The 25,099-nt window shown below is 44.5% G+C and overlaps 1 protein-coding gene and 1 long non-coding RNA gene across 3 annotated transcripts in view; one reads left to right on the forward strand and one right to left on the reverse strand.

Annotated features, from left to right (window-relative positions):
• On the reverse strand, positions 1-21,473 carry SRD5A2 (steroid 5 alpha-reductase 2). The gene is made up of 5 exons (XM_064158693.1): positions 21,149-21,473; positions 4,321-4,484; positions 2,093-2,194; positions 951-1,101; positions 1-564 (listed from the first exon to the last, which is right to left on the reverse strand). The coding sequence occupies exons 1-5, from the start codon at positions 21,430-21,432 to the stop codon at positions 498-500; spliced, it is 768 nt and encodes a 255-aa protein (XP_064014763.1). The 5' UTR covers positions 21,433-21,473; the 3' UTR covers positions 1-497.
• Positions 20,947-25,099, forward strand: part of LOC135183555 (uncharacterized) — a 14,848-nt gene continuing 10,695 nt past the window's right edge. Inside the window, exon 1 of one of the 2 annotated variants that reach the window (XR_010305600.1) lies at positions 20,947-21,354. This is a non-coding gene — a long non-coding RNA (uncharacterized LOC135183555). Of the gene's footprint in view, positions 21,355-21,792; positions 21,940-25,099 lie in introns of those variants that run through there. The other variant, XR_010305601.1, reaches the window with a different exon arrangement.

Consider the following 25,099-nt stretch of genomic DNA (forward strand, 5'->3'; position numbering starts at 1 on the left):
TTGACTGGCTAGGGCTGGGTGCTAGGTTGGACTGGCTGATCTTGGAGGTCTCTTCCAACCTGGTTGATTCTATGACTCTATGAACAGCTAAGGCAATGCCAGCAGAGTGAGGGCACATGTGCTATGGCATAGATGCGGGAAGAAGCAGCTGCAGAAGTGCTATAAATTGGAGTGGCTCCTGAAAACTTCCTCTGAAGTCATGGATTGTACTTTCTAATTTTCTGGATCAGTTTTTGGTCAATGCTTTTTCTCTGATGTCAGTGCAGTTACATATCCATTTTCCACAGGCAAACATGTTGCTCAGGTAGCCCCTTTGTCCAACACTATCTGTCATTATCTCTGTAATTAGAACCAAGAAATTCAGTTGCAAATTACTTTCTTGTCTCTTGCAACTCCAGGTTATCATTTGTACAATTAATTAGAGTCACACCTAACATCACAAGGAGGAACTGAAAAAAGCCCTCTTAAACCAGAACACAGAGTCCACGTTTCAGTCATTAAAAGACAAAAGGAACCAATGCTTTCCTTGATTTTGGATAGTCCGTAAATGTCTTGAGATAGTACCTGAAAGAAAATAAGCAAGAGAGTGAGTGTGCATGCATGCAAGAAAACTGCACCATCTCATTACAGCTCTGTGGAGGAGCCTTAACATTCCTGCAAGCTGCCTTGTCATTAAGAAAGGTTCACACTTTAAAAGCTCATTGAAAAGAGGCTTTAAGTTGGTGGAAGCAGTGATGTAACTCCTGTTGGATTAAATGACTGCCAAGCCCACTTGACTCCACGGGGCTCCAGATGACTGCCTCTTTCACTCAGTCACAAATAAGCTGCTACACTAGTTGCACATAGTATTACATTTCCATTTTAGCTTGAATCCTGGCCCTGCTCCCTGACATTTTGCAAACTGCACTCCAAGAGCAAGCAGCAGCATACAGCAAGAAACAGTCTGATACCTGTGATGGTGATAAGCACGTGGCCCAATGCAGCAAAGAGTGAAAAAGGCAAAGGCGAAGGCTGGTAGGGACCAGGTTGCTATGGCAAACCCAAACCATTCCACAATTTCTCCAAAGTAGTTTGCTCCAGAAACATAGGTGAAGAGTCCCCCTACATCAGCAGAAAAAATGTGTAACTTCTACAGTCATCTCAAGCACATGGGAAGTTCTTTTCCATAAAGTCAGCAGTAGAGTATGCTATCTTTCTAGAAAGAGTCTGTAACATCAACCTAAAACCCCACTGAGATCAAACTAGTGGAGCCACAACAAATTACAAGGAGGACCTTTCACAAGACTCTCATATAACTTAAGAATCAAAGGCACTTCTAACCCAGAGGCTTCCAGCACTTCCACAATCATTTATTTTCATTTGGAAAAGGTTCATTATTAGATTCAAATTTAAATTACTAACATTTGTCAATCCTCTTCTGGCCCTAAAAAATATTTTGCAACTCCACTGTCTTTGAGGGATCCAAAATCTGGATCTCAGTTTTGGCTCATAGCTAGTCACATCATCTACGAGAGGCAGGTAAATATTGGAAATGAGAAACTCTAGGGGAGAGATATTCCCATCCATAATAAACCAGCAGAAGGAGTCAACACCAACCCCAGGAAAATGCTGCACCCTCATCCATATTGCTCTACAGACCTAGATATTTCCTGGTGCAGTGCTCTGGCCTGTGGCCACTCTTCTTCAGTGAGAAGGATGTGTGAAGGAAATTCTGCACCTTGCATCCTTGCTACTTTTTCCCTTAAAGTTTACACTTTTTTTTCTGGGCATGGAGAAGAATATTTCCTACTTTGCAGATACCCTTCTACAATGCTAAAGTTCTCTTCCTGCCTCCCACTTTTCTCTGTATTACCCAATCTATTTCCTAAAGTCTCTCCTCATAGACACATGTTTGCAAAGACTTTCGTCACTTGCCACGGACTGTCTGCAGACAGCTTATGCTAGTCCATGCAGCTTAGAGGGGCATCTGGATCAACCACCCGTGCAGTACTGGCATCTCTATTATTATTGCCACTTTGCTGTGAATTCAGTCAGAAAAGAACATCTATCTTGCTGCCCTCACTTTTTGAGGAGGTGGGAAATAAGAATATACCTTGAGGAATCTTGTAAGTGACTTCCCCGGGTTTCCTCAGCTGGCGCAGCAGGAGATCACTGTGAATGTTGATTCCCATTCCCAGCAGAAACAAGAGGAGGCCTAAGAAACAAACAAAAACTTAACTAGAAAGACATCTTCACCCAGCTGTCCCTACTCCAGCACATATGTGAGACCTAGCATGAGGTGAGTGGATTCTTTTTAAAGTCAAAAGATGCGCTGCTACTGAGAGGGCTGCTGAAGTGGAGAAGCACAGGTGACTGGTGAGAAAATAGGCAGGTGGAGGTTGGTCTTTTCTCCCAGGCAACCAGTAAGAGAACAAGGGGACATAGTCTCAAGTTGTGCTGGGGGAAGTCTAGGCTGGATGTTAGGAGGAAGTTGTTGGCAGAGAGAGTGATTGGCATTGGAATGGGCTGCCCAGGGAGGTGGTGGAGTCACCATCCCTGGAGGTGTTCAAGCAAAGCCTGGATGAGGCACTTAGTGCCATGGTGTAGTTGACTGGCTAGGGCTGGGTGCTAGGTTGGACTGGATGAGCTTGGAGGTCTCTTCCAACCTGCTTGATTCTGTGATTGATTGATTCTTCTATGATCACACTTCTCTGGCATCACCTGCATTAGATAGTTTCAGTGTGGAGAGCAACTTTGGTCAGAACAATGACAGTCCTGAGCACTGTTTTTTTTTTTTTTTTTTTGTGAGACCAGAGCACTTTCAGCCAGTTTAAGAAAAATCTGAACTTCCCAGCTGTCCATGGTCACTATTTATTGAACATCAACCAGGGGGACAAAGTGCCTAACTGATACTGATGGCTAATGGCAGCCATGGCTGTGGCAGTTACTGCAGAGAAACCACTGAATTGTAGGCAAGTACCATTACTCTCATTTTACAGCTGGGTAAAGAGGACCACAGAGAAGAGAATACAAGCCCATTCACACTGGAGCCAGGATGGGAATCTCTATCTCAGCACAGCTCACTCCACAGTGAGGCTGCTTGAACAGAGCTATGGGCATGCACCTAGACCAGTTACTCACTGAAGGACGATGAGGGCTTCTGGCCAGAAAAAATCATTGACCATACTCCATTTAGATAAACATCTACAGGCATTAGGTTGAGAAACTCTGAAGGTAACATGCCCTACATTATATGCCACATTGGATACTAAGAAAACTACCTCTGACAATGATTTAGAAGCAAGAAAAGAAATAGAGGTGATGTGTGCTACAAAGTACAGAAAAAAAGACCAAGTGCTGATGAAACCTTAACACTTCCAGTAGCAATAGAAAGTTGGTACAGATCTGTAAAGAAAGAATAGAATGTTTGGGGTTTATTTAATATTTCAAGTACTCCTAATGCTGATTACTTCTCCCTCCCTCCCCCCATTTAATATGCTCTTAATTTTATTTTGCAAATTCTGTGGTGCAGTGCAATGCTGTCTGAAAAGACTGGGCTTACATCCACAGTCTGGAACAAGGTCTAGACAGTACCTTCATTATTTTGTACTTGTCATATCCAAAACATTTCCTCAGACTTCCATGTTAACCTTCATTTCTGTGTGTGCACTTCAAAAGCATACTCTGTACACCATCAAGTGTGTAATGCCACCTAGCTGCTTCTGCTCGGTTACTCTCTGAGGGATTTTACAGGAGGAAATTCAATTAGGCTATTAAGTCACAGAATAGAAAGGAACCATACTAACATACAACCAGACTGTGCATACCCTCTAATCTTCCCATGTGCCTTACATGAGAAAAAAAGGCCCCTTTGTTTCTAAAGCCTCTTTTATGCTCAGCTTTTGCCCTTCTTTTCTCTCTTGGTCATAATAGCCGCATCAAGTGTAAAGCCTCCCCGAAGGGGAAGAGAAAGCCATAGTTTGCACTTGCACATTGCCACTGCTGGGTGGACACTTCTGGCTGTGCAAGAGCACATCCCCGTTCAGCTGAGGCCTGAGATTGCATCTCTGCAGGCCATAGCAGCAGGAGGCTGTGGACTGGTGTCAGTAAAACAAGGCTGGTGATTTGAAATCGGCACATTACATTATATGCCTTCAAAGGTAGCTGCCTAGGGAAAGAAAAGGCACTACACACTTATTTATCTGGGCCAGCAGGCAGGTTTTGTACTGATTTCCATCACAACTGATTTGACTCACATGTTTGGTGAAAATTATGACACAATTCAAAATGCTTACAAATTGCTCAGAGATTAGATCTTGGGAATCCTGCAGCTGGAATTACCTGATGTAAATCTGATGTCGGTGCACCAATCGTTTGGGTATTCAGCACAGTAAATCAAGTAGTACCCCTGGAGGAAGCCATTATATATACAGAATAACGTGCCAAAAAAAAGCAGTTGCAGTGGGAAAGGTCTGCCTCTCGTGAAGAAGGGGTAAATAAATGTCCTAAGGTAGATAAGAAAACAAAGTCAGCACTTTGTGATTTGTATTTGTAATTTCTCTGTTGTAGGGGAAAAAAAATAGCAAACCAAACATATTTAAAAGGTCAATAAATACTAAAAAAAAAAAGAGAGAAAATGACTCTAACAAGATCAGCAACTAGTGGGAACTCCAGATAGTTTTTCAGGCCATTCAGGACTAAACATGAGGTGAGAAGATAGAAATCTCATCCAGAATCACTGCTGCTGGGAATGTCTCTCTGCCTTCCTTCTCCGTTTTGGGCAAAATGAGGAAACTGTGTCCACAAACAGCATTTTTCTTTTAAGGCTTTAGCTGCCCTTTGCTGTAATGCTGCTGAGAGCTGAGCAAAGGATGCTGTGGAGGCATATGGGCATGCTGTTGTTCAAACAAGTGCTGCAGGGTAGCACCAATTGCAATATCAATTCCCCAAATGAGCATTGCTGTGCCACAAGCACTGTGGAAGAGCTTTGTTATAAAGATGTTTCTGATCCCACTACAGGGACTGAACCTTGAGCGTTTTAGCCCATGCTGGCAGATGGAACTGAATGAGGTGTTGAGACCCCTCTGTTTCACTTATTCCCCACAGTATATAGCCTAAGATGTAATCCCCTTTCTTAGCCTCCCACCCCACTCAGAACCTCCACTCATCTCCAGTACAGAGCAGCTCTGTCCTGCTGTGCTTTGACACTGTGACACAAAAATTTCACTGCCAGCCTCTGCTTTCCATTTGTGCTTTCAAATTTTTCTTTAAAATAAGAGCAGCTAAATCCTGGGTTTAATAGGCTAAACACCAAGATTGCCATGGAGCTGCAGAATTTAGGACTTCCTTAGACAAAAGCTGTGTTAACACTAGCATTAACATGTAGGAGCAGGTAATCTATGTTTGTATAGGTCTATTTTTCACATATCTTTGGTTCAGCTCTGTGTATCTCTCTTGACACTTCAGACAATCCATATCATTCTTGGAAGAGTGAAATGGGCAAGTTATATTCATGCATGTCAGGTATTTTCTTACCTGCATAATTAAGTTCTGTGCATGGCAAAATCTACACTCTTAATTTCTTTCTTTTGCCTTCTTGGACTTTGGATGCTACTTATACAAGCACTGCAGAGAAGCAATCCACATCCCAGGCTGCCAATGCCAACTTAAACAAGCTGAGGCATAAAATTTCATAACATTATAAATCTAGATTAAATCACACTCTGTGTCTGAAAGTGAGTAAGCAAAGTACAAGCAACAACATGTCAAAGTATTCATCACTTTCCAAAGCAAGGTAGGACAAATTTCTGTCAATTAAGGCAGTTGTGATGTTCTAAACATTTCTCAACAGAGTGAAACCTAAGAGGTGTAGGGAATAATCTGCAGATATTGGTAACACATTAGTCATAGTTATTACAGCATGGAAAGGAATGCTCTTCAGAGTATTTTTACCAACAATTACTGGGTTTGCCCTTCAGGAATGGGAAGCAGGAATTACAAGCAGGCAAGGCCAGCTTTAGTAATCTCACCTGTTGAAGTAATAATAGGAAATTTGACCTGAACAGCCATGAGAAAAAATGGGAAATGTGCACATGTGACTCTGTAAAAGCAAATAGTATGGCAGAGTGAGTGTTATTAAACCACAGGAAGTGAGTTTAAGAGGGGAAATTATACAGCAGATTGGAGTGGGACTTGTGTTGCTTTATCTTTTGTCAAAACCAATTATGTTTGCAAGCTTCTAAATTTTTACAGCTAATGCAGACAGAAGCTTCTAGCATGAGCTGGAATTTCTGAGCTCCCAGTAAAGATGATTATTGCAGTGGTGCTTCCTGATGCTGTTATTATGGGAAAAGGGTTATAAGCCCTTGAAAGGTGACTTGTCCTGCAGCCACAGGAGGGCAAAAAAACAGCTGTAGACCTATCTACCATGGATGCAGGAGAGAAAGGACCAACATGTAAAGTCAAAGTCAAATTGCAGGGGAGCCAGGAGTCATCAACTTGTCTTTTCTGTTAAGAGGGTGAAATCTTAGCATTGTTGAAATCCTACTCCATGGCAGTTTTCAAAATCCAGGTCAGGAGCCCATCCAAGAATATTTGTTGTGGAAAAACTTCTCCAATGAAATCTGCTTGGGCCTGTAAATCCAGAAGCCAGATTAGGTCCTCTGTAGCTGAATAATGCCCTAAGTCTTTCTTTTAATACAGCACTTGCCGACTTGAACTGCACAGCTACTTGAGAGTCCACAGATTACTGCTGATGGGCTTTGAAAAAAGCAGCTGAGATAAAGCAGGGATATTTAACTCCATGAATTCCACAGAAGATTCTGCATCTCTGCTGGAATTATTTTGCAGTATGAAAATCAAAGGGGGTCATTGTAGAATAACAGGAACAAAATGGCCTTTTGGATTTAGACCAATGACAGATTTGCTCTTTTTCTTTCAGGGCAGTGTTGATGATCATTCCTTTGTTATCTTTACAGGCCAAAGGCACTGCATCTCATTAAACTACTGCAAACAAATTCTTTCAAATAAGTGAGTAATAAATGATTAATCTTCTTTTCTACCATGAATTTTCCAGAAGAACAAGTTCTGAAGAGAAAATCATTTGGCATCATATCACATTTAAAGGTATTAATCCAGCTCTGTGAAAACTCCAGAGATCTTTAAACTGAGGGCAACTATAGGTTTGTTCTTCTTTCCACAAGAAGCAGAAATCTTTTCACAGATTTTGCCATAATCCCCTCAGAGTGAGCTCTCAGTCCTCTTCCAACATCTTGTTCATTGGAGATGTTTATGTTGCTGCTGTGTCTTCTCCTCCCCAAAGCCCAGATGCTGTAGCAGCTTCTGTTTTCCAGTCTGGAAACTTGAGGTGTTTGAAGTGCTCATGATGTGTTCTACACCTCAAGCAACTGAGTCAAGAGCTGAGAGCTGGCAGATGAGTGGAAGGACACCTGGCTCCCTCCCACTCATGCACTACATCTACTTGTGGTCATTGCCTACTTATGTATCTGCATATCTAGCCTCTTGCCACCAGACCCATTCCTAGGTCTCACTGGGATGAACTAGATTCCAGCAATCAGAGATACTGCCTTTCCATTTGAAGGTGGGTGCTGACCATCCTCCAGCTTGTCCTATCCATGCTGGGCCACTGCCTGAACGCCCTGTGATGCTGCCCAGCCTTCAGATGAGAGTTATGGACTTCTTCTGACTAGGGCTATTGCTGAGAGCTTTTGGCTCCTCTCAGAGGGCAGAGATAGGGCCTGTCCTGCATCTCTGGTGAGCATGAACCAGTTGTGCTGAAGAACTGTTTCCACACAGTCTGGGCTTCCTCACATATCCTACCCAGACGTACAAAAGGTGAGGAAGGCTGCTGGGCCAAGTGAAGCCAGACAGCCAGGCCCCCATGAGAGCAATGTCCTTGCATCACACATGTACACTGTGAATGCTCCACAGCTGCCTGGGGATATACATTGGAAAACAATCCACTGAGCAGTGGGTATGGCCACTATCATTCCAGGGTCGTGCAGGCAGGCTAGCTGTGCCCCACCTGCAGGAGAAACACCCTGCTACATCAAGAGCACACATCACAGCCTCTTATCTTGCTCCCTGTGAAACACCCTGCTGAGGTGCTGCTAGCCGTTCTTAGTACTTTATTGGTACCTTCTCAACCAAAGGACTCTTTAAGTCAAAAGACATCCTCTCTAGCTCCTTCCTCCTCTGCCCTGGCATTTGTTGCTGTCCAGGGCACCCAGAGAGGGAAGTCATCCTGGTGGGTTTAGACATGCTTTCCTCTCCCTGTCCTGCTTCTTTGTGCTTGCTTCCTGCATGCTTTCAGGGATGGATGGTACTGCAGTAGGCGCTCAATCCCAATTTCACCCTCGGTACTCTGGTTTAGTTTTGACCCTTTGACTCTCACTCAGTCTTTTGTTACTGTTTGGGCCTGTTATTCTTTCCTTCATCATTATTAGGCCTCCCTCTAGGTTTTTTACTGAAGCTGCCCTCTTAGGGGAATGCTTATGGTTTTCTGAGTTCCCACAAAAATCTGTACCACAGGTGAGAGGCAAACCTATACACTAACTACAGGCCAATTGGTCCTGAAAGGACTTCCCTAGTATGAAATAGTGGAGTTCCCTTCAATCCATCTTGTGAATAACTTGAAGAGACTGGTATCCAAACCAATTAATGACATAAGAGTCTTTGCCAGAGGCCATCACTGGAATCCCATTACTGGGGAGCTGCTGATACCCTTGGCATACCTGACCACTTGGATGAAGGTTCAAGATCATAGAATCATAGAATCAAGCAGGTTGGAAGAGACCTCCAAGATCATCCAGTCCAACCTAGCACCCAGCCCTAGCCAGTCAACCAGACCATGGCACTAAGTGCCTCACCCAGGCTTTTCTTGAACACCTCCAGGGACGGTGCCTCCACCACCTCCCTGAGCAGCCCATTCCAATGCCAATCACTCTCTCTGGCAAGAACTTCCTCCTAACATCCAGCCTAGACTTCCCCTGGCACAACTTGAGACTGTGTCCCCTTGATGTTCGCAAACATGCCAGACTTCTACCTGGGCTATCTGTGATGTCCTGCATAAAGCTTCAAACTGTTCTGGAGACTTAGAGATGTCATATGGCATGTCCCAAAGACATCTGCTGCTGAAGAGTGTGTTGAAGTTAGCACACACATTGTGTTTTGGAACCCAATCCTGTAGGTTATTTGTGGATTGTAGTCTGAGGTGCTTTTTAACTTCTGCTATTTTTAAATTGTGTTACACTGATTCCCACTGAATACTTACAGGAGAAGACTGTCAAATCTCTTCTTCCTGTATAGTCAACCAGAGCACAATCTGGCACCTAGCTGAACAATTTTCAGCTATTCCAGATTGTGTTTCAATAAATGTACCATTTAAAATGTCAGTTCTAAGTGGTAGGCAATCTTGCCATCAGTTCAAAGGGAAAGTAAACCAAAATACCCTAAAATACTTCTAAAAGTGAAACAAAGCATTTTAACTCTTGCTCATCATGATGTCTACAGATGCCAAATGTCACAGACTGGGGTAGAGCCTCCTTACCTCTCATTTCTTTTCTCAAACATCCTACCCTGCAATGCTCTGCCCTTCCCCACTTGTTCTTGTGGACTCTGCAGCAGCCCAAAAAAAATGTTGAGAAGCTGAGCACATCCAAACAAGTAGAGCAACTGGGTTATTAGCAGCTACTTGTGCTGCACAGGGTGGGCCATATTTCTTTTGCTAAGAAGGTGAGCATGATGATATATTCTCCAACAGAGGCTTAGGAACAAAATCTGAGCTACAACTCAGGTCACACACACCACACACATGAGCAAGGCAGGCAGGAATGCTGGATGTGCCATTAAGCCTCTGGCAATACCCGCTGCAGGTCCAGACAGCAGACCTCTTGACTACAATATTGCAGTTGTGTCTCATCTCCTGATGTAGGGAAGGCTGTAAACTCAGGAGCTGGGCTTTTTTCTGGAGCTGATGTCTAGCTGCAGCTGCCTGCAGTCCATTGGTGCAGAGGATGTGCAGTGGCTATGTGTGCCACTTGGCCCCTGCTGCTTGTGCTAGTTTGAAGCTAGCTAGAATGTTTTGGTGAGAAGAACTAGGTTACAGGCTGTGGAAGGAAAACAATGGTGATGTCTACCTTATTCATAGGCTTGCTGAGAGATATAAGAACAAGAATCAAAACATAGATAAGGTCACTTCTGCTGGGGAGCTCAGAGCTGCTTTTCTCTCTAGCATCTCTGCCATTTCTCTGATTAATCCACTTTGCTTCCTAACCCCCTGGCTGAACCTCCATTCTTCCTTGGGACTGGGGTAAGGTGGAGGGGGGAGGAAGAGAAGGTAGAAGGGCAGTTGGGAGCCCCTCCTGGGGACTCAGGTTTCTGGGAGGGCTGTTATGTTTCTGTATTACCTTTTACCTTGTATATTTCTGTATCTACTGTAAATATCTGCTTGTACATTGTGCTAAACTGTAAATATAAGCTTCATTCAATTTCCAGAGCTGGCTGAGTTTAGTCTGGGTGATTTCCAAAGTGTGGGGGTATGGGGAATACTAGTCACTGGTGCCTCATTGGTTGCTACAAATTTTAGGCATGATACACACTTACCAATGTAAGAAGGAGAAATACACTTTAGGCATAAAACTGAGTCCTCTTCACATAACATACAGGAATTATTAGATGTGTTATAGTTAATAAAATACAAATGGTTAAAAAAAGAAACAAAAGGGAAGGGAAGGCACCTATGGGAGAGTATTTGGGTTTGTTTAGTCGAAAAGAACTGTGTAGCCTCAACTCCAAGGTAAAAATGTTTGGTCTTCTAAATTTCAAAGGTGTTTTGCAAGTTTGTTGATAGATTACTTCTAATCTTTTCTTGTTCTTGCATTATTTCTGAAACTGTCACTGGAAAAATCTAGTTTCTCCCAGTGATTACCAGCACCCAGTGAGGTGCAAAGAAGAAAAGAGCAAAACATTCTCTTTGTCTACCAGGAACACAATAAGAAATATCAGACCTAAATAGCTGTATAGGAAATGCAGCTTAGACATTAACAAAGGACACAGAAGTACTGGGATGTACTAGATGAAGGGTTGGAGAAATCTCCCTCAAAGGCAGTTGTTAAGGACAGGCCAGAAAATCGTCCATCAGTAATGAGAAGAAAATTTGAGGACTATATATGGCCTGGAAATGTGTGAGAACTGGAACTTGGAGCTATCCTGCTGAAAGAGAAGCCCAGGACACATTGACAAGACCTAGAATTAGTGGAGGAAAAAGCTAACATGAGCAAAACCTTTTTCTCAGGCTGCAGGTTGAATTCAATGCCAGGCCAGCTATCTCACTTGAAACTCTAACTAAACTTGGTCCAGATTTACACATGTATGAGGATTAGAGGAGAGGACAAGAGTCAACATGACTAGATGGACTGTCGTGATGACAAATGCGCAAATCTCATGCTGCTTTATGATTACCTCTGCTACTTGATAGTTATCTAAAGGGCAGCAGCACTTAAAGATTATGAGAATGTTTGTTGTTTTATCTAAGCAATAGTGTGTCAAAGGCTTAGCCAGCCAAAGCATGTGTTTCAGCAAGGTATCTCTCTCTCCTCCAGAAATAACCACTTGATATTTATGAAGACAGATCACTTTGTTCCTATTGCTACACCGCGAGTGTCTGCCAAAAGCATGAAACACGTGCCAGAGTAACTTAGCCAGACACTATGCTATGCACTTCCAAAAGCTTGCTGCTCCACTGCAGCAGAGTTCAAAGAGTTCACGGAGGCTTAGAGTGTGAGCAGGAAGAAAAGGAAGCATTTACAAGGAGAATGGTACAAAATCCAAGAATGCATAAATCTGTGCTCTTATGGTCCACATGGGGCTGATAAATGACCAGAAGAACAACACGTCTGATGAGCTATCTATCCCCCTCCAAACCTAAATGTTGGTCAGAATCTATCCAACCAACATACAATAGGCTCTATAGAGTTAACAGATTCATATATTCACAGAATGGGTTGGGTTGGGAGGGATCTTAGAAATCATATAGTCCCAAACCCTCTGCCATGGGCCATGGATACCTTCCACTAGACCAGATTGCTCAAAGCCTCAAACAACCTGGCTCTGAACACCTCCAGGGAGGGAGCATCCACAACCTCCCTGGGCAACCTGTTCCACTGTTTCACCACCCTCGCTGTAATGACTCCACAACTAGAGCTGAAAAACATATTGTTTACAGTCTTTACAATACTCTTAACTCTTTTCACTCTAGTAATTCCTTCTTTTCCTGTTTTATGTCTAACACTGCATTTTTTTTTTCCAAAGTGGTAAAAAAAGTTAAAGCTGAAAATTACAATTTCTAAATCCTTAGGCTCACATTTTCATAGAATCATAGACTGCCAGGGGCTGGAGGGGACGTCAAAAGATCATCTAGTCTAACCCCCTTGCCAGAGCAGGATCACCTATACCAGACCACACAGGAACATATCCAGGCAAGTTTTGAATATCTCCACAGAGGGAGACTCCACAAGTCCCCTGGGCAGCCTGTTCCAGTGTTCTGTCAACCTCACAGTGAAAAAAAATCCTCCTCATGTTTAAATGAACATTCCTATGCCTCAGCTTCCACCCATTGCTCCTTGTCCTGTCATCAGGCATCACTGAGAAGAGCCTGGCTCTATCCTCCTGGCACTCACCCTTTACATATTTATAAACACTGATGAGGTCACCTCTCAGTCTCCTCCAAGCTGCAGAGCCCCAGCTCCCTCAGTCTCTCCTCATAAGAGAGATGTTCCATTCCCTTAATCATCTTTGTGGCTCTGTGCTGGACTCTCTCAAGCAATTCCTTGTCTCTCTTGAACTGAGAGGCCCAGAGCTGGACACAGTACTCCAGATGTGGCCTCACCAGGGCAGAGTAGAGGGGCAGGAGAACCTCTCTTGACCTACTAACCACAGCCTTTCTAAGACACTCCAGAACAGCCACGAGAGCATATTGCTGGCTCACGGTCAGCCTCCCATCAACTAGGACCCCCAAATCCTTTTCCCCTTCGCTGCCTTCCAACAGATCAGTCCTCAAGCTATGCTGATCTATGGAGTTGTTGTTTCCCAGGTGCAAGACTCCACACCTGCCCTTGTTGAATTTAATTAAATTTCTTCCTGCTCACCCCTCCAGCCTGTCCAAGTCTCTCTGAATGGCAGCACAGCCTTCTGGTGTCATTTTGCTGAACATTGGTTGAGATGTCTTACACTTGGAAAAGTAGCAATTCAAATTTCTCCTGAATCTGTATGACTTCATGTCATCTATGGGAGTACATACAGACAGAAAGGAACTAAATTCAAACTGGCCAGGTCAGGTCCGGAGTTTGTGCTCACATTAAAATGATCAGAGGACTTAACATCCCAGTACCATGGGCTGACTCTGAGTCAGTATATACATGTCCCTTGATACTTGGATGCTACCCTTTCACATAGAATCATAGAATCAACCAGGTTGGAAGAGACCTCCAAGATCATCCAGTCCAACCTAGCACCCAGCCCTAACCAGTCAACTAGACCATGGCACTAAGTGCCTCATCCAGGCTTTGCTTGAACACCTCCAGAGACAGTGCCTCCACCATCCTTTTCCATTTCATTCTCTCCCTCCTGCTCCACCTTCTGTCCTAGATGTTGGTTTGAATGTATTTCTTTAGCATAACTGTTCTAGATCAAAATGATCTTAATTTTGAAGGAGGTAACAAGAGTATAACTTACAAGAAAGGAAATAGGTGCAGTGTCTAGGATGGATATTTACTTGTAATTATTTATCACATATCTAGGCTATTTTTTTCTAATTCTTATTCTTAATGGAGCTCCCCAAAACTCAGATATTACCTAATTTTATAAGCTTCTGAGTACACAAAGGGACATGTGAAGTTTTTTCTTTTTCAAACTGCATTTATTGGTTCAGGTAAAAAGTGCTACCTCCTCCCATAATGGATGTCCCTTTTACAATAGGAAATTAAAACAGATTAGACTTGTGGACCTTGAAAAAGCAAGGTACCTAACAAAATTCCAACTGCACAGATGGAACAAACCTTAACCCTTTCTATTTCCCACCTGAAAGAGCAGTTCCAATAAGGGAATACTACAGACATCCCATGATTAAAACCATTTATAGCCTTGTTTAGTAAAAGCATTATTATTTTTAAATAAAAAACATCTAATGAAACTCCAGCATATAATTTAATGTTTTTTTCTCTCTCTTAATATAGCCTTTTATAACCCTGCTTATCCAATATCATCAGCAGGAATCTTGTAATGCAAATCCAGATCTTTATGTCCTCATGAGTCTTATCAAAGCTCAGTGGAGTTTGATGCTTACAATGTATCTTCTAAAAGGCTTTAAACTCCCAGGATATCAAGTGTTGTAACTTCCTCACTGGAGCCAAACCTCACAGAGGTGAGATCAGAAAGGTCTTGGTGACAGCCTTACGGCTGAGACTTCAGGTTTCTGCTCTGTGATTGCAAATTGAACATCTCTCCACAAAGCAGCTGGGATTGAGCAGTCACCAAGCCTCTGTGTACTCATCAGTGACAGACAAATAGGAGTGACAGAGGAGCTTCAGGCAAACATGAATACTCCTTTAGCTATGACTGCTTCAGGTAGCAGAGATGTAATGAAGAGAAAAAACGTCTGTGACCTACTCTGCATGTAACTGTGCTTTCTGAAGGGCAGAATAGTTATGTACGTAGCTCAGGCTAGTGGACTGGCTGCCATGCAGCAAACATGATCTGGAATCATAAATTGCAGTACTGTGCAGAACACAAGCATACAAAACCTTTCTGAACAAACAGATTATGGAATTACAGCCTTAGGTGGCACAGTAGGAGTGGTGGACATGATGGAGAATGAAGAGCAGGAGCATGATGCACAAAAATGCCTACCTGGGATGAAAACTTGGGCGCAGAGACAGAAACCATAAATAATTGTAAAGCTGCCTCGTAATGACAAGGTTGATCAGGTGAACTGGCATCAGACAGAAGTGTGCTGTTTCAGAGAAAGGGAAATGGGTCATGAAAGCTTTGTTGCCAGGAAAGCCTGCTTTCCCTGATACTTTGTAGAAATGTGTCAATTCGCTGGAAACAATAAAGGTGACCAATGCAGGTCACTTGCAATGAAAGTTGTTTGGGAGTCCAACTATGTCTAAAAGAGCAACCTGCTTCATTTCTGTCAAGTCACCTGAGTGAACTTTAGAAATTAAAACAGCATTTAATTTTTAATATATTAACTCAGTAAAATATTAAGGGTTTGACTGAAAACAAAGTCACAAGAGAAGAAATGCGACTTTAAATTGCTGGTGCCTCAGCTATTATGGGCAACAGAGTGGAAGGCAAATGCAGAACTGTCTTTTGCACCATGATCTTCAGGACTGTCAGTGAGTCCATTCCTTCTTCCCCTGCCCACTGTGCATGGTATCATCTCCTCTGCTTCCTCACCATTCTGCTTTTCTCACTTCTAAAAGAACTACGTCTATATGGTATTTTGCTGCAATGGCTTTCTCCTGCCACCACTGTGCTAGTTTGGAGCAGGCTAGAATGTTTTGGTGTGAAGAACTAGATTAGAGGCTGTGAAAGGAAAACAGTGGTGATGTCTACTTTGCTCACAGGCTTGCTGAGAAGTATAGGAACAAGAAATAAAAACATTAGATAATCTACTCTCACACGGGCTGCTGGCTGAGCTGCATCTCTCTAACCTCACCCTTCATTTTGGGCTAATCCACTTTGCTTCCTAACCCCCTGGCCAAACCTCCATTCTTCCTTGGGACTGGGGTAAGGTTGAGAGGGGTAGGGGGAAGGTGAAGGGGCAGTTGGGAGCTCCTCTTAGGGACTCAGGTTTCTGGGAGGGCTGTTGTGCTTCTGTATTACCTTTTCCCTTGTCTATTTCTGTCTATAACTGTATCTACTGTAAATATCTGCTTGTATATTGTGCTAGCTGTAAATATAAGCTTCATTCATACTTCCAGAGCCAGCTGAGCCTGGTCTGGGTGATTTCTAAAGTTTGGGAACACCCAAACCCTCACAACCATATATTGTTTCCCACCTTTGTTTTTTCAAACTGGACTGCAAGATGGAAATGCCACAAAAAAGCTTCTCACTGCCACCTGAGGGCTTCAGCTGGCATTCTCACTGTGTGTCTTCACCAGCACAGCCCCTCCAGCAAGAAAGACTGTAATACAAACTACATTTCAAAGCTAAATACTTTGTAAGTCATTTATCACCAGAACCATCCCTGCACTTATGCCATTTGTCATCCGTAGCTCAGGGCCAGCTTTTCGCAGAGACTGCTTACAGAGATGGCAGACTTGGCGTTCAGTGCTTTTCTCTCTCTTCTCACCCCATCAGTTTTCCTGGCCCAACCACCACAGGCCCTTCCTTGTGAAGGTGAAGAAACTTTTAACAGATGTGCTCAATCAAGATGTCTATAGAATGGTTGCCTTAGCACCACCGAGCTAATTTGATTAAGTTCACACCGTGCTGTGGTAATTAAGTGTGTATCAAGACACGACGAGCTGGCTAAGGATGGCAGACAAAGAGAGGCGGGGGACAGGATTAGGGACTCCTCCTGTCCTTTTGCTCCCCACAGCTGCAGAAGCTTGCCCTCAGCCTGTCGCTGCAGCCGCCGGGAACGCACCATGCTGTGCCCGCCGCAAGGAGGGAGGCTGCTGCCTAGCGGCGGCAGAGCAACGCCGGGAGCATGCTGCAGGCGCCGCTGCCTCCGGGCCGGAGCACCAAGAGGGCAATGTCTGCGGGCTTCACCCACCTCCCCCTTGCGTCCTCTCGGGCGGAAAAGCTTTGTGTCTGCCTTCACTAGAAAAGGGTTGGCTTTTTGGACAGCTGCTGGTACCCAGATGACCATTTCTTTCAGCACTGGGCTGGACGGCAGCACTCCTCCTGCCAACCTGGCTCGCAGGACTCTGCTGGACACGCGGAGAGGTCCTACAAAGTCCTTGTCCATGAGGAGTCATTACCGTTAACCTAGGAAGTTTCCAGAAGGAGATTTAGAGTGCTCTGCATATTCCTCAATGATTGAAATACCATTGGTAAAGCAGGCATATGACACAAATACCAGACAGCTGGTGTGAATATGAATGTGGGTTGGACAGCACTACAGCACACTGAACCCATAGAGAAAAGTTACTTCAACATCCAAACACAACCACACAAACACAAACCATTCCTAAGGAGTGGTAGATTTTTAACTGTTTTCTGGTTACACCAACCCAGGGTTATAGAGGAAAACAGAGGAGTTTGTAGTGTGACTCCAAACCAGAAAGCACTCTTCCAATCTGTAAGCATGAGAGAAGCATATGGGGACAGGAAGGTGATGTTGCATTTAGGTATATGCTACTACAACTCTACTACTGTATTCTACATCCAACACTGATATCTTCATTTTAAAATGGATACAGAAGAAAGAGAGAAAAAGCCACCAAAACTATCTGAGGGCTGATGGGGAAATATGTCTTGCATTGAAGGCCTTCAGCTGTGTCTCTGTGACATTATAAATCTGGTTTAGGATACCTCAGATCAAATAAAAAATGTTGCAGCTACTTGACACCATGTTCAAAAGCAGGACAAATTAATTTTGATGGTTTAAGCCTGTTCCTAAATTTATGAAAAGGTAATTTTATCCTAACCAACCTCATGCTGGATGAGGTATCATGTGTCTGCACTCTGTGTCAGATCAGGTAATGTCTGTTCCCCTGCAGCTGGCATAAATCCACCATAAAAACATAAATTCAGCATAAACACCATATTATGTGCAGTAGCTAATGCATCAGAAACATGATCATATGCTCCTATATTGTCTGGATTACACTGGGGCAGATGGGGGACCTGACAGCTCTGTAACAAGCATGAAAGATGATCTGATTACTGTGTGATATCATGGTGACAAAATACTAAGGGGTACTAAGGAGTGCTTTAAATTAGCACAGAGTGACAAATAGCAAGCACCACTAGGGAAAAATAAAGGCAAGTCAAATCCAAGGGAGACATTTTAAATATAAGTGATAGTAAAAAAGTTCAGAAGACTACACTACCAAAGAAAACACTGGATTCTCCATAGAAAATGATGGAATCTTCATCTTCTGGGGGTCTGCAGACCAAGACTTGAAGATACTCTGAAATACATGCTTCAGTCAAACACAGCCTAGTGCTGCAGCACAGCTGGTTAAAACATATAGGAAGGCAGAACAGCTAGCACAGCAGGCCTTCAAAAAACCTGTGTTTCTCCATTATGGAGACAATATAGTCCTTCTGAGTATACCTCTAATCAAACTACCATTCTGCATACAGGCTTGTTATAATAGATGAGATAAAAATAAGAATGATAGAAGCTTCCCAATGCAGAAAACAAGCCACTACGTTATGCAGCAATTTATGATGACTTTTCTCTGTTTCATACAAAGATAAAGGAATCTCTGTCTCCAGAGGCATTCAAAACCTGCCTGGACATGCTCTTGGGTGATTTATTCTAGGTGATCCTATGCTAGCAGGGGCATTGGACTAGATGATCTTCAGAAGTCCCTTCCATTCTGTGATTCTATGTGATTCTGTGAAAGCTAAAATACAGATGTCAGATGATCAGATTAACAAAATATATATTTAATTAAAGTGGAACAACTTTATTCACTGCAAAATAATAAAGTCAGAAAAAGTGGAGTAGTCTACATCAACTGAATGTAGTTTTATTATTGATCAGTTTTAAGATCAAGATTTAAGATCTTAAAATCTAACCATGAAAGTATTTACAACTATTGTTAGATTAATTCTAGTAAAGATAATAAATTGAAAGAATATCAAGATAAAGTCTGGCTGTTATATCAAAGTCCTGAACCCCTTTTCAAATACTGCCTGTCAAGAAATGTCCTTAACACAGTGTGACCAGGATACACTGCTCCTAGCTCCTGGTAATAGAGCTAGCATAACCAATTCCATTTTGTAAGGCAAACAGCCATAATACATAGGTGTGCTCATCATGTATCACCCTCTCTTTCTTTGTACCCCTTTTCCAACACTGCAGTAAGATGGTCTGCCCACCACCACTGTCGCTAGGATGTGGTGGCACCCATTACAGAACAGAGAAACGTAATGGCAAATGAGATACAGCCTACAAAATCCAGCAGCTGCAAATGGGACTTAGAAACTGCTGCTGGGTGGCAAATCTGTGATCCCTTAGTAGTCAGAGGTGCCTCCACCATCACTGTCTTCCTTCTCTGAGGACTCAATAAGTAACTAATGTTCTTTTAGGTAAAGTCTAGATTACAATTACTGTATTGTATGCTGATTATGAGAATTTGACCTCATCTGCAGAGGATCCAGTGACTAAAGAGTCTAGGGAAATACAAATTCTAGATAAGAAAGCTACACAAACTATAAGAAATGGTTTAACTCTAAGGTATGTTAATTGCTAAAACTTCTGTGTAACAATAAGATACATTAACTGCTAGAAATTGTAGGTAACGATAAGCAATGATGATTGTTAATATGTTTATGTAATAATAAACTAATTATAACCACAACACTGTGACCACTGGTCATTCTATCAAGGATCCATCAAAGCACCTGTGTGGCCCCACAGATCAGAAATTCTTAGTAGCAGAATTGATTAAATTAAACTCAGTATATAATTAATACACCTAGCTTTATAGGTAGTGTTCTCCAGCTAACTTGGTGCAGCAAAGACAGTGCTAGCAATAATGAATACACCTCCAATAGTAGTTTAGCACTTTAAACCATCCTCTGTTTTAAACATATGTACAACAGCCTATAGCCTCTATCTCTAAACTATCTGTAGAGATACTGCAGCTGGATTTTCAACGAATCAATTTTGTTTTGAGTTGCAAGTAGTAATTGATCACAAATTCTTATGTTGATGTTTTACATTTCTAGGAAGCAAAATAAAAAAAATAGGAACTGGGGTAAAAGAAGCAAATAAAGTCAGAAAAGGTTTTGCCTCAGAAGTTACATAGCTCTGATGGCATGTTGTCACATGCACTTGTCATTTGTGAAAAGCTTTTTTTCATTAACTGAAAACCCAAATTTAAACTCTTTCATGGCAGACCTCCATTTGAAATGGAAGTGGAGCTGAAGAGAACACACTCAACTCTGTATGTCAGAAGATATATTCTAGTGATATATATATACTCCATGACCAAGTCCCACTGACTGCAGAACCAGGTGACACCTGTAGCACTATGTCACTTCAAAATTATCAACAATGGGCCAAAACTCTGTTTTTATCATTCAGCTTCCTGTTAGTAAAAACAGAATTAAGAATTACAGCTTTCATTGACACTGGGTATGACAAAATGTTCAAAAATAATAAAAGACGTTAAATTGGTGCTTCAGTAGTTAAGTGGGGAAGACAAACCGAACACAAAACCCCAACTCTTGTAGTGCAGAAAGCCTGCGGTGACTTTGTACTTCCCTGTGCTAGCTGCACAGCAATGCGGCTCGTTCAGTCCTTGCTCTCACTGCTGTCGTGGGTTTGCTCTCGGGCCATCCTCAGGCGCGTTCCCACGGCTTGCTTTGGCGGCCGGCGCTGCTCCCGGCGCTGCATGTGCTGTGCGTCTCCTGCCCGCAATACGCGCTTGGCATATTACTTTACATGTTTGGATTAGTTTCATCCGAAACTTTGCTCCATCTTAGCGAAAACTCATGCTACTCTTTTTCTTTTTCTTTCTTTTTTTTTCTTTCTTTTCCCCGTTAAGATATAAATCCAAAGCATACATCCTCTCCCCGGCTGCAAGCACCCAAGCACCACCTGCTCCTTCCCCCGGCGGCCAGGACGGGGGAAAGATGATGGCCCCTACGTTTCGAGCAAAGGCCGGGAGCGCGAATTAGCTGCCCCCACGCCCTCCCGTTGGCGATGCTGACAATACGCGCGTCTGACACGGAAGAGAGCGATGCTGCAAGCACGATCTGCCCCAGCCCCACTGCCCGCTCGGCCCCGGCTGTGCCCATTCTCGCACCTTCCCTTGCTTTATTAATTCCCCCGTTTCCCAAGGGGCCGTCACAGCTCTTCGCAGCCATCGCTCGCCGCCGGAGAGCTGCGGGCCGGTAGGGGGGCGGCTCCGGCGAGTGGGAGCCGCGGGGCTGCGGGACCCCTGCCCGGCGGCGGTACCTGTAGAAGTAGTGCCAGCAGAAGAGGCAGCAGAGGAGGCGGCAGCCGAGCGGCTCGAGGCGGGGCGGGCTGCGCAGGGCCAGCAGCAGCGCGGGCACCAGGAAGGAGGGCAGCTCCTGCAGGAACCAGGCGCAGCGCGCTGGCAGCCGACCCCGCGGCCGGCACAGCCGCTCCTCGTGCTTCCCGTAGCAGGATGGCACCCGGAGGTACAACGAGAGCTGCAGCAGCGCCAGGGCGCCCAGCAGCGCGCTGAGCGCCAGCACCAGGCTGGGGAAGCACTGCATGCTTGGGGGCGGGCAGGGACGCCGGGCAGCGTGGGGCACCGAGAGGCTAACAGCTGTTGGTCGGCCACAGCCCTGGCCTTATTAGAGCCACGGCGGTCACCCCGCCCCGCCACGCTGCCTCCCATCGCCCGGGCTCGTCAGAGGGCGCAGCCCCTCTTGCCTGCGAGGGCGAGGCGCCTGAGCGCCCAGGGGAGCTGCCTTCGGCGAGGCCCGCTCCAGCCCCTCCCTCGACTCGCCCGGTGGCAGCCCTGCAGCAGCCCGGTGGCGGCCCAGGGCCGAGGGCGGCGGCTGCAGGGCCGCGGCTGGCGGCCAGCGCGAGGGCGGCGGTTGGGGGCCGGGGCGCGCGGCGGTGAGCGGGCTGCCGGCGCGGGAGCAGGCAGCGGGCGGCCCAGGGCGAGGGCGCCGCCTGGCGGTGCTGAGGGGACGGCGCTCAGCAGCGGGCAGTTGTACCCGGGAAGATGGAAGCAGCGGCATTTCCTTGCCGCCACCCCGAGGAGGTGTTGAGAGGTGAGGCTCGTAGCGGCCTGGCAGCGCCGCCCTGGGTCGCAGCCTGACTGCTGGGGACCCAGGCGCGGGAACGTTCGCAGGCGCCCGGCGGTGCGTCCGTCGCCGTGCTGTGCTGGCGGAGCAGCCTTGCACTAGCAGGGAGCGCTGCGCCGTTTGTGCGCAGGTGGAGAGCAAAGGCGAGAAATGCTAAAGGCCGACTAGAAGTTAACAGATGCAGATGCCCACGGTGACACTAGAGAAACCCGTGCCAAAACCTAGGAGTCTGACAGCTCCAGCTCACGTTCGGCATAATCAGTCCACAATTAAGTCTTTTAAGTGCCACAAGTGTCAGTGAAGGTGTTTGTAATGTGAGTGCTAGCCTTGGAGTATGCTCAGAACTCCTTCAGTCTGAACTACATGAAGCAGTTTTGACAGCACTGCAGTCCAGAAATTAGTCTTTTCTTTACCTATTTAACCATCTTTGTCTGCTAAGGATTGTGAGGGCATTGGATTACTGCAGGAGGGCCAATGGAATATTAAAGTCTGCATTGCCACCTCAAAGGCAAATTATGGTTTCCTCTGTGTCATTTTGCTGTTTCACTGAGAAAGCACTTGGATCCAGCTCCGTGAAGGATGGTTACCACCCAAAACACTGTTGTGGAGCAGAGGTGGTAATGTTTTTCATTCAAGATCTCAGTGGTGAGGGCACTAGTCTAGGATATGGAAGAGGTCTTCACTTGCCTGCTCTGTTTAGAGAGAGCCTTTGTTGCAGGTCTCTGCTTCATGAAGCAGATCAAAGCTGAGTAGTTAGTTGGGGATGACTGTAGGAATCGTTTCAAAGGTATGCTTTGGATTCAAACTGAAAAGGAGGCACAGCATAAGAACTAGAGGTGGCTGTGATCTCAAACACAGCGCTGGTGGCTTCAGCTAGTGCCTGTTTGGATTCAAGCTGAAGGGGCCGAATTCTGCTCATGTACAGGGGAAGAGAAATGGGCTGGGATCTTTTCTAGTATTTAAACAGTGGGCTGGTTACGTATAAACCATTTTCCATCCATGGAAAAGAGGCACTTTTAAGGCAAGATTCACCCAAAGGTTAAATAACTCAGATAAATGAATCATAACAAAAGCCTGTTGCCATTGTCTCTAGAAGGTGTCTACAACTGTGTCAAAAGAAATGAATCCCACTCTTGCTCTGAAGTAGTTTCTGTGGACAGACACCCAAAGTACCACAGCATTTATGTTCTTTGTTGCAAACAAACATGATTATTTATTTATGGGCTGCCCAGGGAGGTGGTGGAGGCACTGTCCCTGGGGGTCTTAAAGAAAAGACTGGATGAGGCACTTAGTGCCATGGTCTAGTTGATTGGATAGGGCAGGGTGATAGGTTGGACAGGATGATCTTGGAGGTCTCTTCCAACCTGGTTGATTCTATGATTCTATTACATTCACCCACTGAAGAGGTCTTCCCCTGAGCAGTTCTCGGCTACATAACACACCAGTGGTTGCAACGAGAGAGGTGAAAGCAGTGCTGCAGAAGACTTTGTTGCATACATATGTGGGTGTTGGGAAGGTGGCAGTGTGATGCATGAAGAATGTGTTGTGTATAGGGTCATCAAAACTTTGTTTTCAGTCAAACTTTGTTTTTGCCATGGGAGCCTATGGGGATGTTTGCCCCAGCCCAGAGGAGCACCAGGCAGTAATGAATCTTGCCCTGAGATTTTCTCAAGCCAGCATGATCAAGCTTTTTTTATGACATGGGGAGAAAAATACTTTTATGGTGAAGTGTTCACAGGTCTGCTGAATTTGAAGGGAGGAAAATGTACAGTCTAAGTTTTGTTTGCATATCTGGTGAAACTTGGGAATTCTTGGTTTATCTTTGAAGAGAAAAACTCTTCTGAAGAATTGTGCACAAGGTACATGTGCTAGTTTGAAGCTAGCTGGAATGTTTTGGTGAGGAAAATTAGATGATAGACTGTGAAAAGGAAACAATAGTGATGTCTGCTTCACTCATAGGCTTGCTGAGATGTATAAAAACAAGAACACAAATATAGATAACAGAGTTGCTTTCTGGCTCTGGCTGCCTGCACTTCTCTCTCTAACCTGCTGTCTGTGTAACTAATCTGTCTGGTTCTTAACCCTCCTGGCTGATTCTCCAAACTCACCTTGAATGTAAGGCAAAGTCTGGGATGAGGTAGAGGGGTGGAAAAGAGGTGGAAGGGTGGTTGGGAGCTCCTCCTAGGGACTCTGGTTTCCAGGAGGGCTGTTGTGTTTCTGTGTTACTTTTTAAACTTGTGTATTTCTGTCTGTAGCTGTATATTTTGTAAATACCTGCTTGTATATTGTGCTAAGCTCTAAATATGAAGCTTCATTCCTTAATTTGCAGCTCAGCTGAGTCTAGTCTGGGTGATTTCATAAGAGTAGGGGAGTGGGTAACACCCAAACTGTCACAGTACAGGAGATACAAAATTAGGTATGTCAGAAGTATAATAGGAATCATCTGTAGAAAAAATGTGTTTGGTTTATGAATCTCGAGGTCTGTGGATTTAAGAGGCTTTTCAAAAGAGAATTATAGATGGAAGCCAAGGTAGGTTTGTGCTGTTTCTCTGGATTCAGGAGGTAGCTGAGAATGCCAGAGTGGCTGGAGTGTTGCGTTCCCAAAGCACAGCCTGCCTTCTTCTGACACTCTTGTGCCTCCTCTGGTCCCATAGTGTATGTCTCTGCCCTGGGAGCTAAAGGTAGCTCCGTGTTCCTTTTCGATTGCCTTTCTGTGGTCCAGAGAAACCTTGTCTGAAGGAGATCCTGTAAGTCAGGATTGTAGCACAGTATAAGTAAGAAGTGGTCTGTGGCTTCTAACAAAAGGAACTGCAGTGTGAGTCTAGAGAATGCCGTTGGGTGTACAGTCCTGGCAGTTGCACATAGGTAGTCTCTAGGAAGGGCTGCGGGATTGAGCTCTGAATGAGAGCACTGGGTGAGAAGAGCAGTTGCATAAGGTAGTTCTTTAGATCTGGAAATTATATATGCACTGGTGCAATTTTGAACAAATGTCTTCCCAGTGCTGACATGAGTGTAGCTACACTGAAGTTAAGAAACAGCCATCAGCTGTTGACTTTGGTTTTTAACATCATATATATGTTGTGCTGAATAAGAAAGACATTTTGCTCTCGGTCATGAGTAGTCTTTT

The sequence above is a fragment of the Pogoniulus pusillus genome, chromosome 18 (genome assembly GCF_015220805.1).
Source record: "Pogoniulus pusillus isolate bPogPus1 chromosome 18, bPogPus1.pri, whole genome shotgun sequence".
Lineage (NCBI taxonomy): Eukaryota > Metazoa > Chordata > Aves > Piciformes > Lybiidae > Pogoniulus > Pogoniulus pusillus.

Excerpts from the sequence above, each read along its gene's own strand:
- SRD5A2 (XM_064158693.1), bottom strand. The coding sequence starts at position 21,432 with ATGCAGTGCTTCCCCAGCCTGGTGCTGGCGCTCAGCGCGCTGCTGGGC. Across the intron at positions 4,485-21,148 it reads TGCTGGCACTACTTCTACAG|GACATTTATTTACCCCTTCT; the intron begins GTACCGCCGCCG and ends TATCTACCTTAG. Across the intron at positions 565-950 it reads CGTGCTTATCACCATCACAG|GTACTATCTCAAGACATTTA; the intron begins GTATCAGACTGT and ends ATTTTCTTTCAG.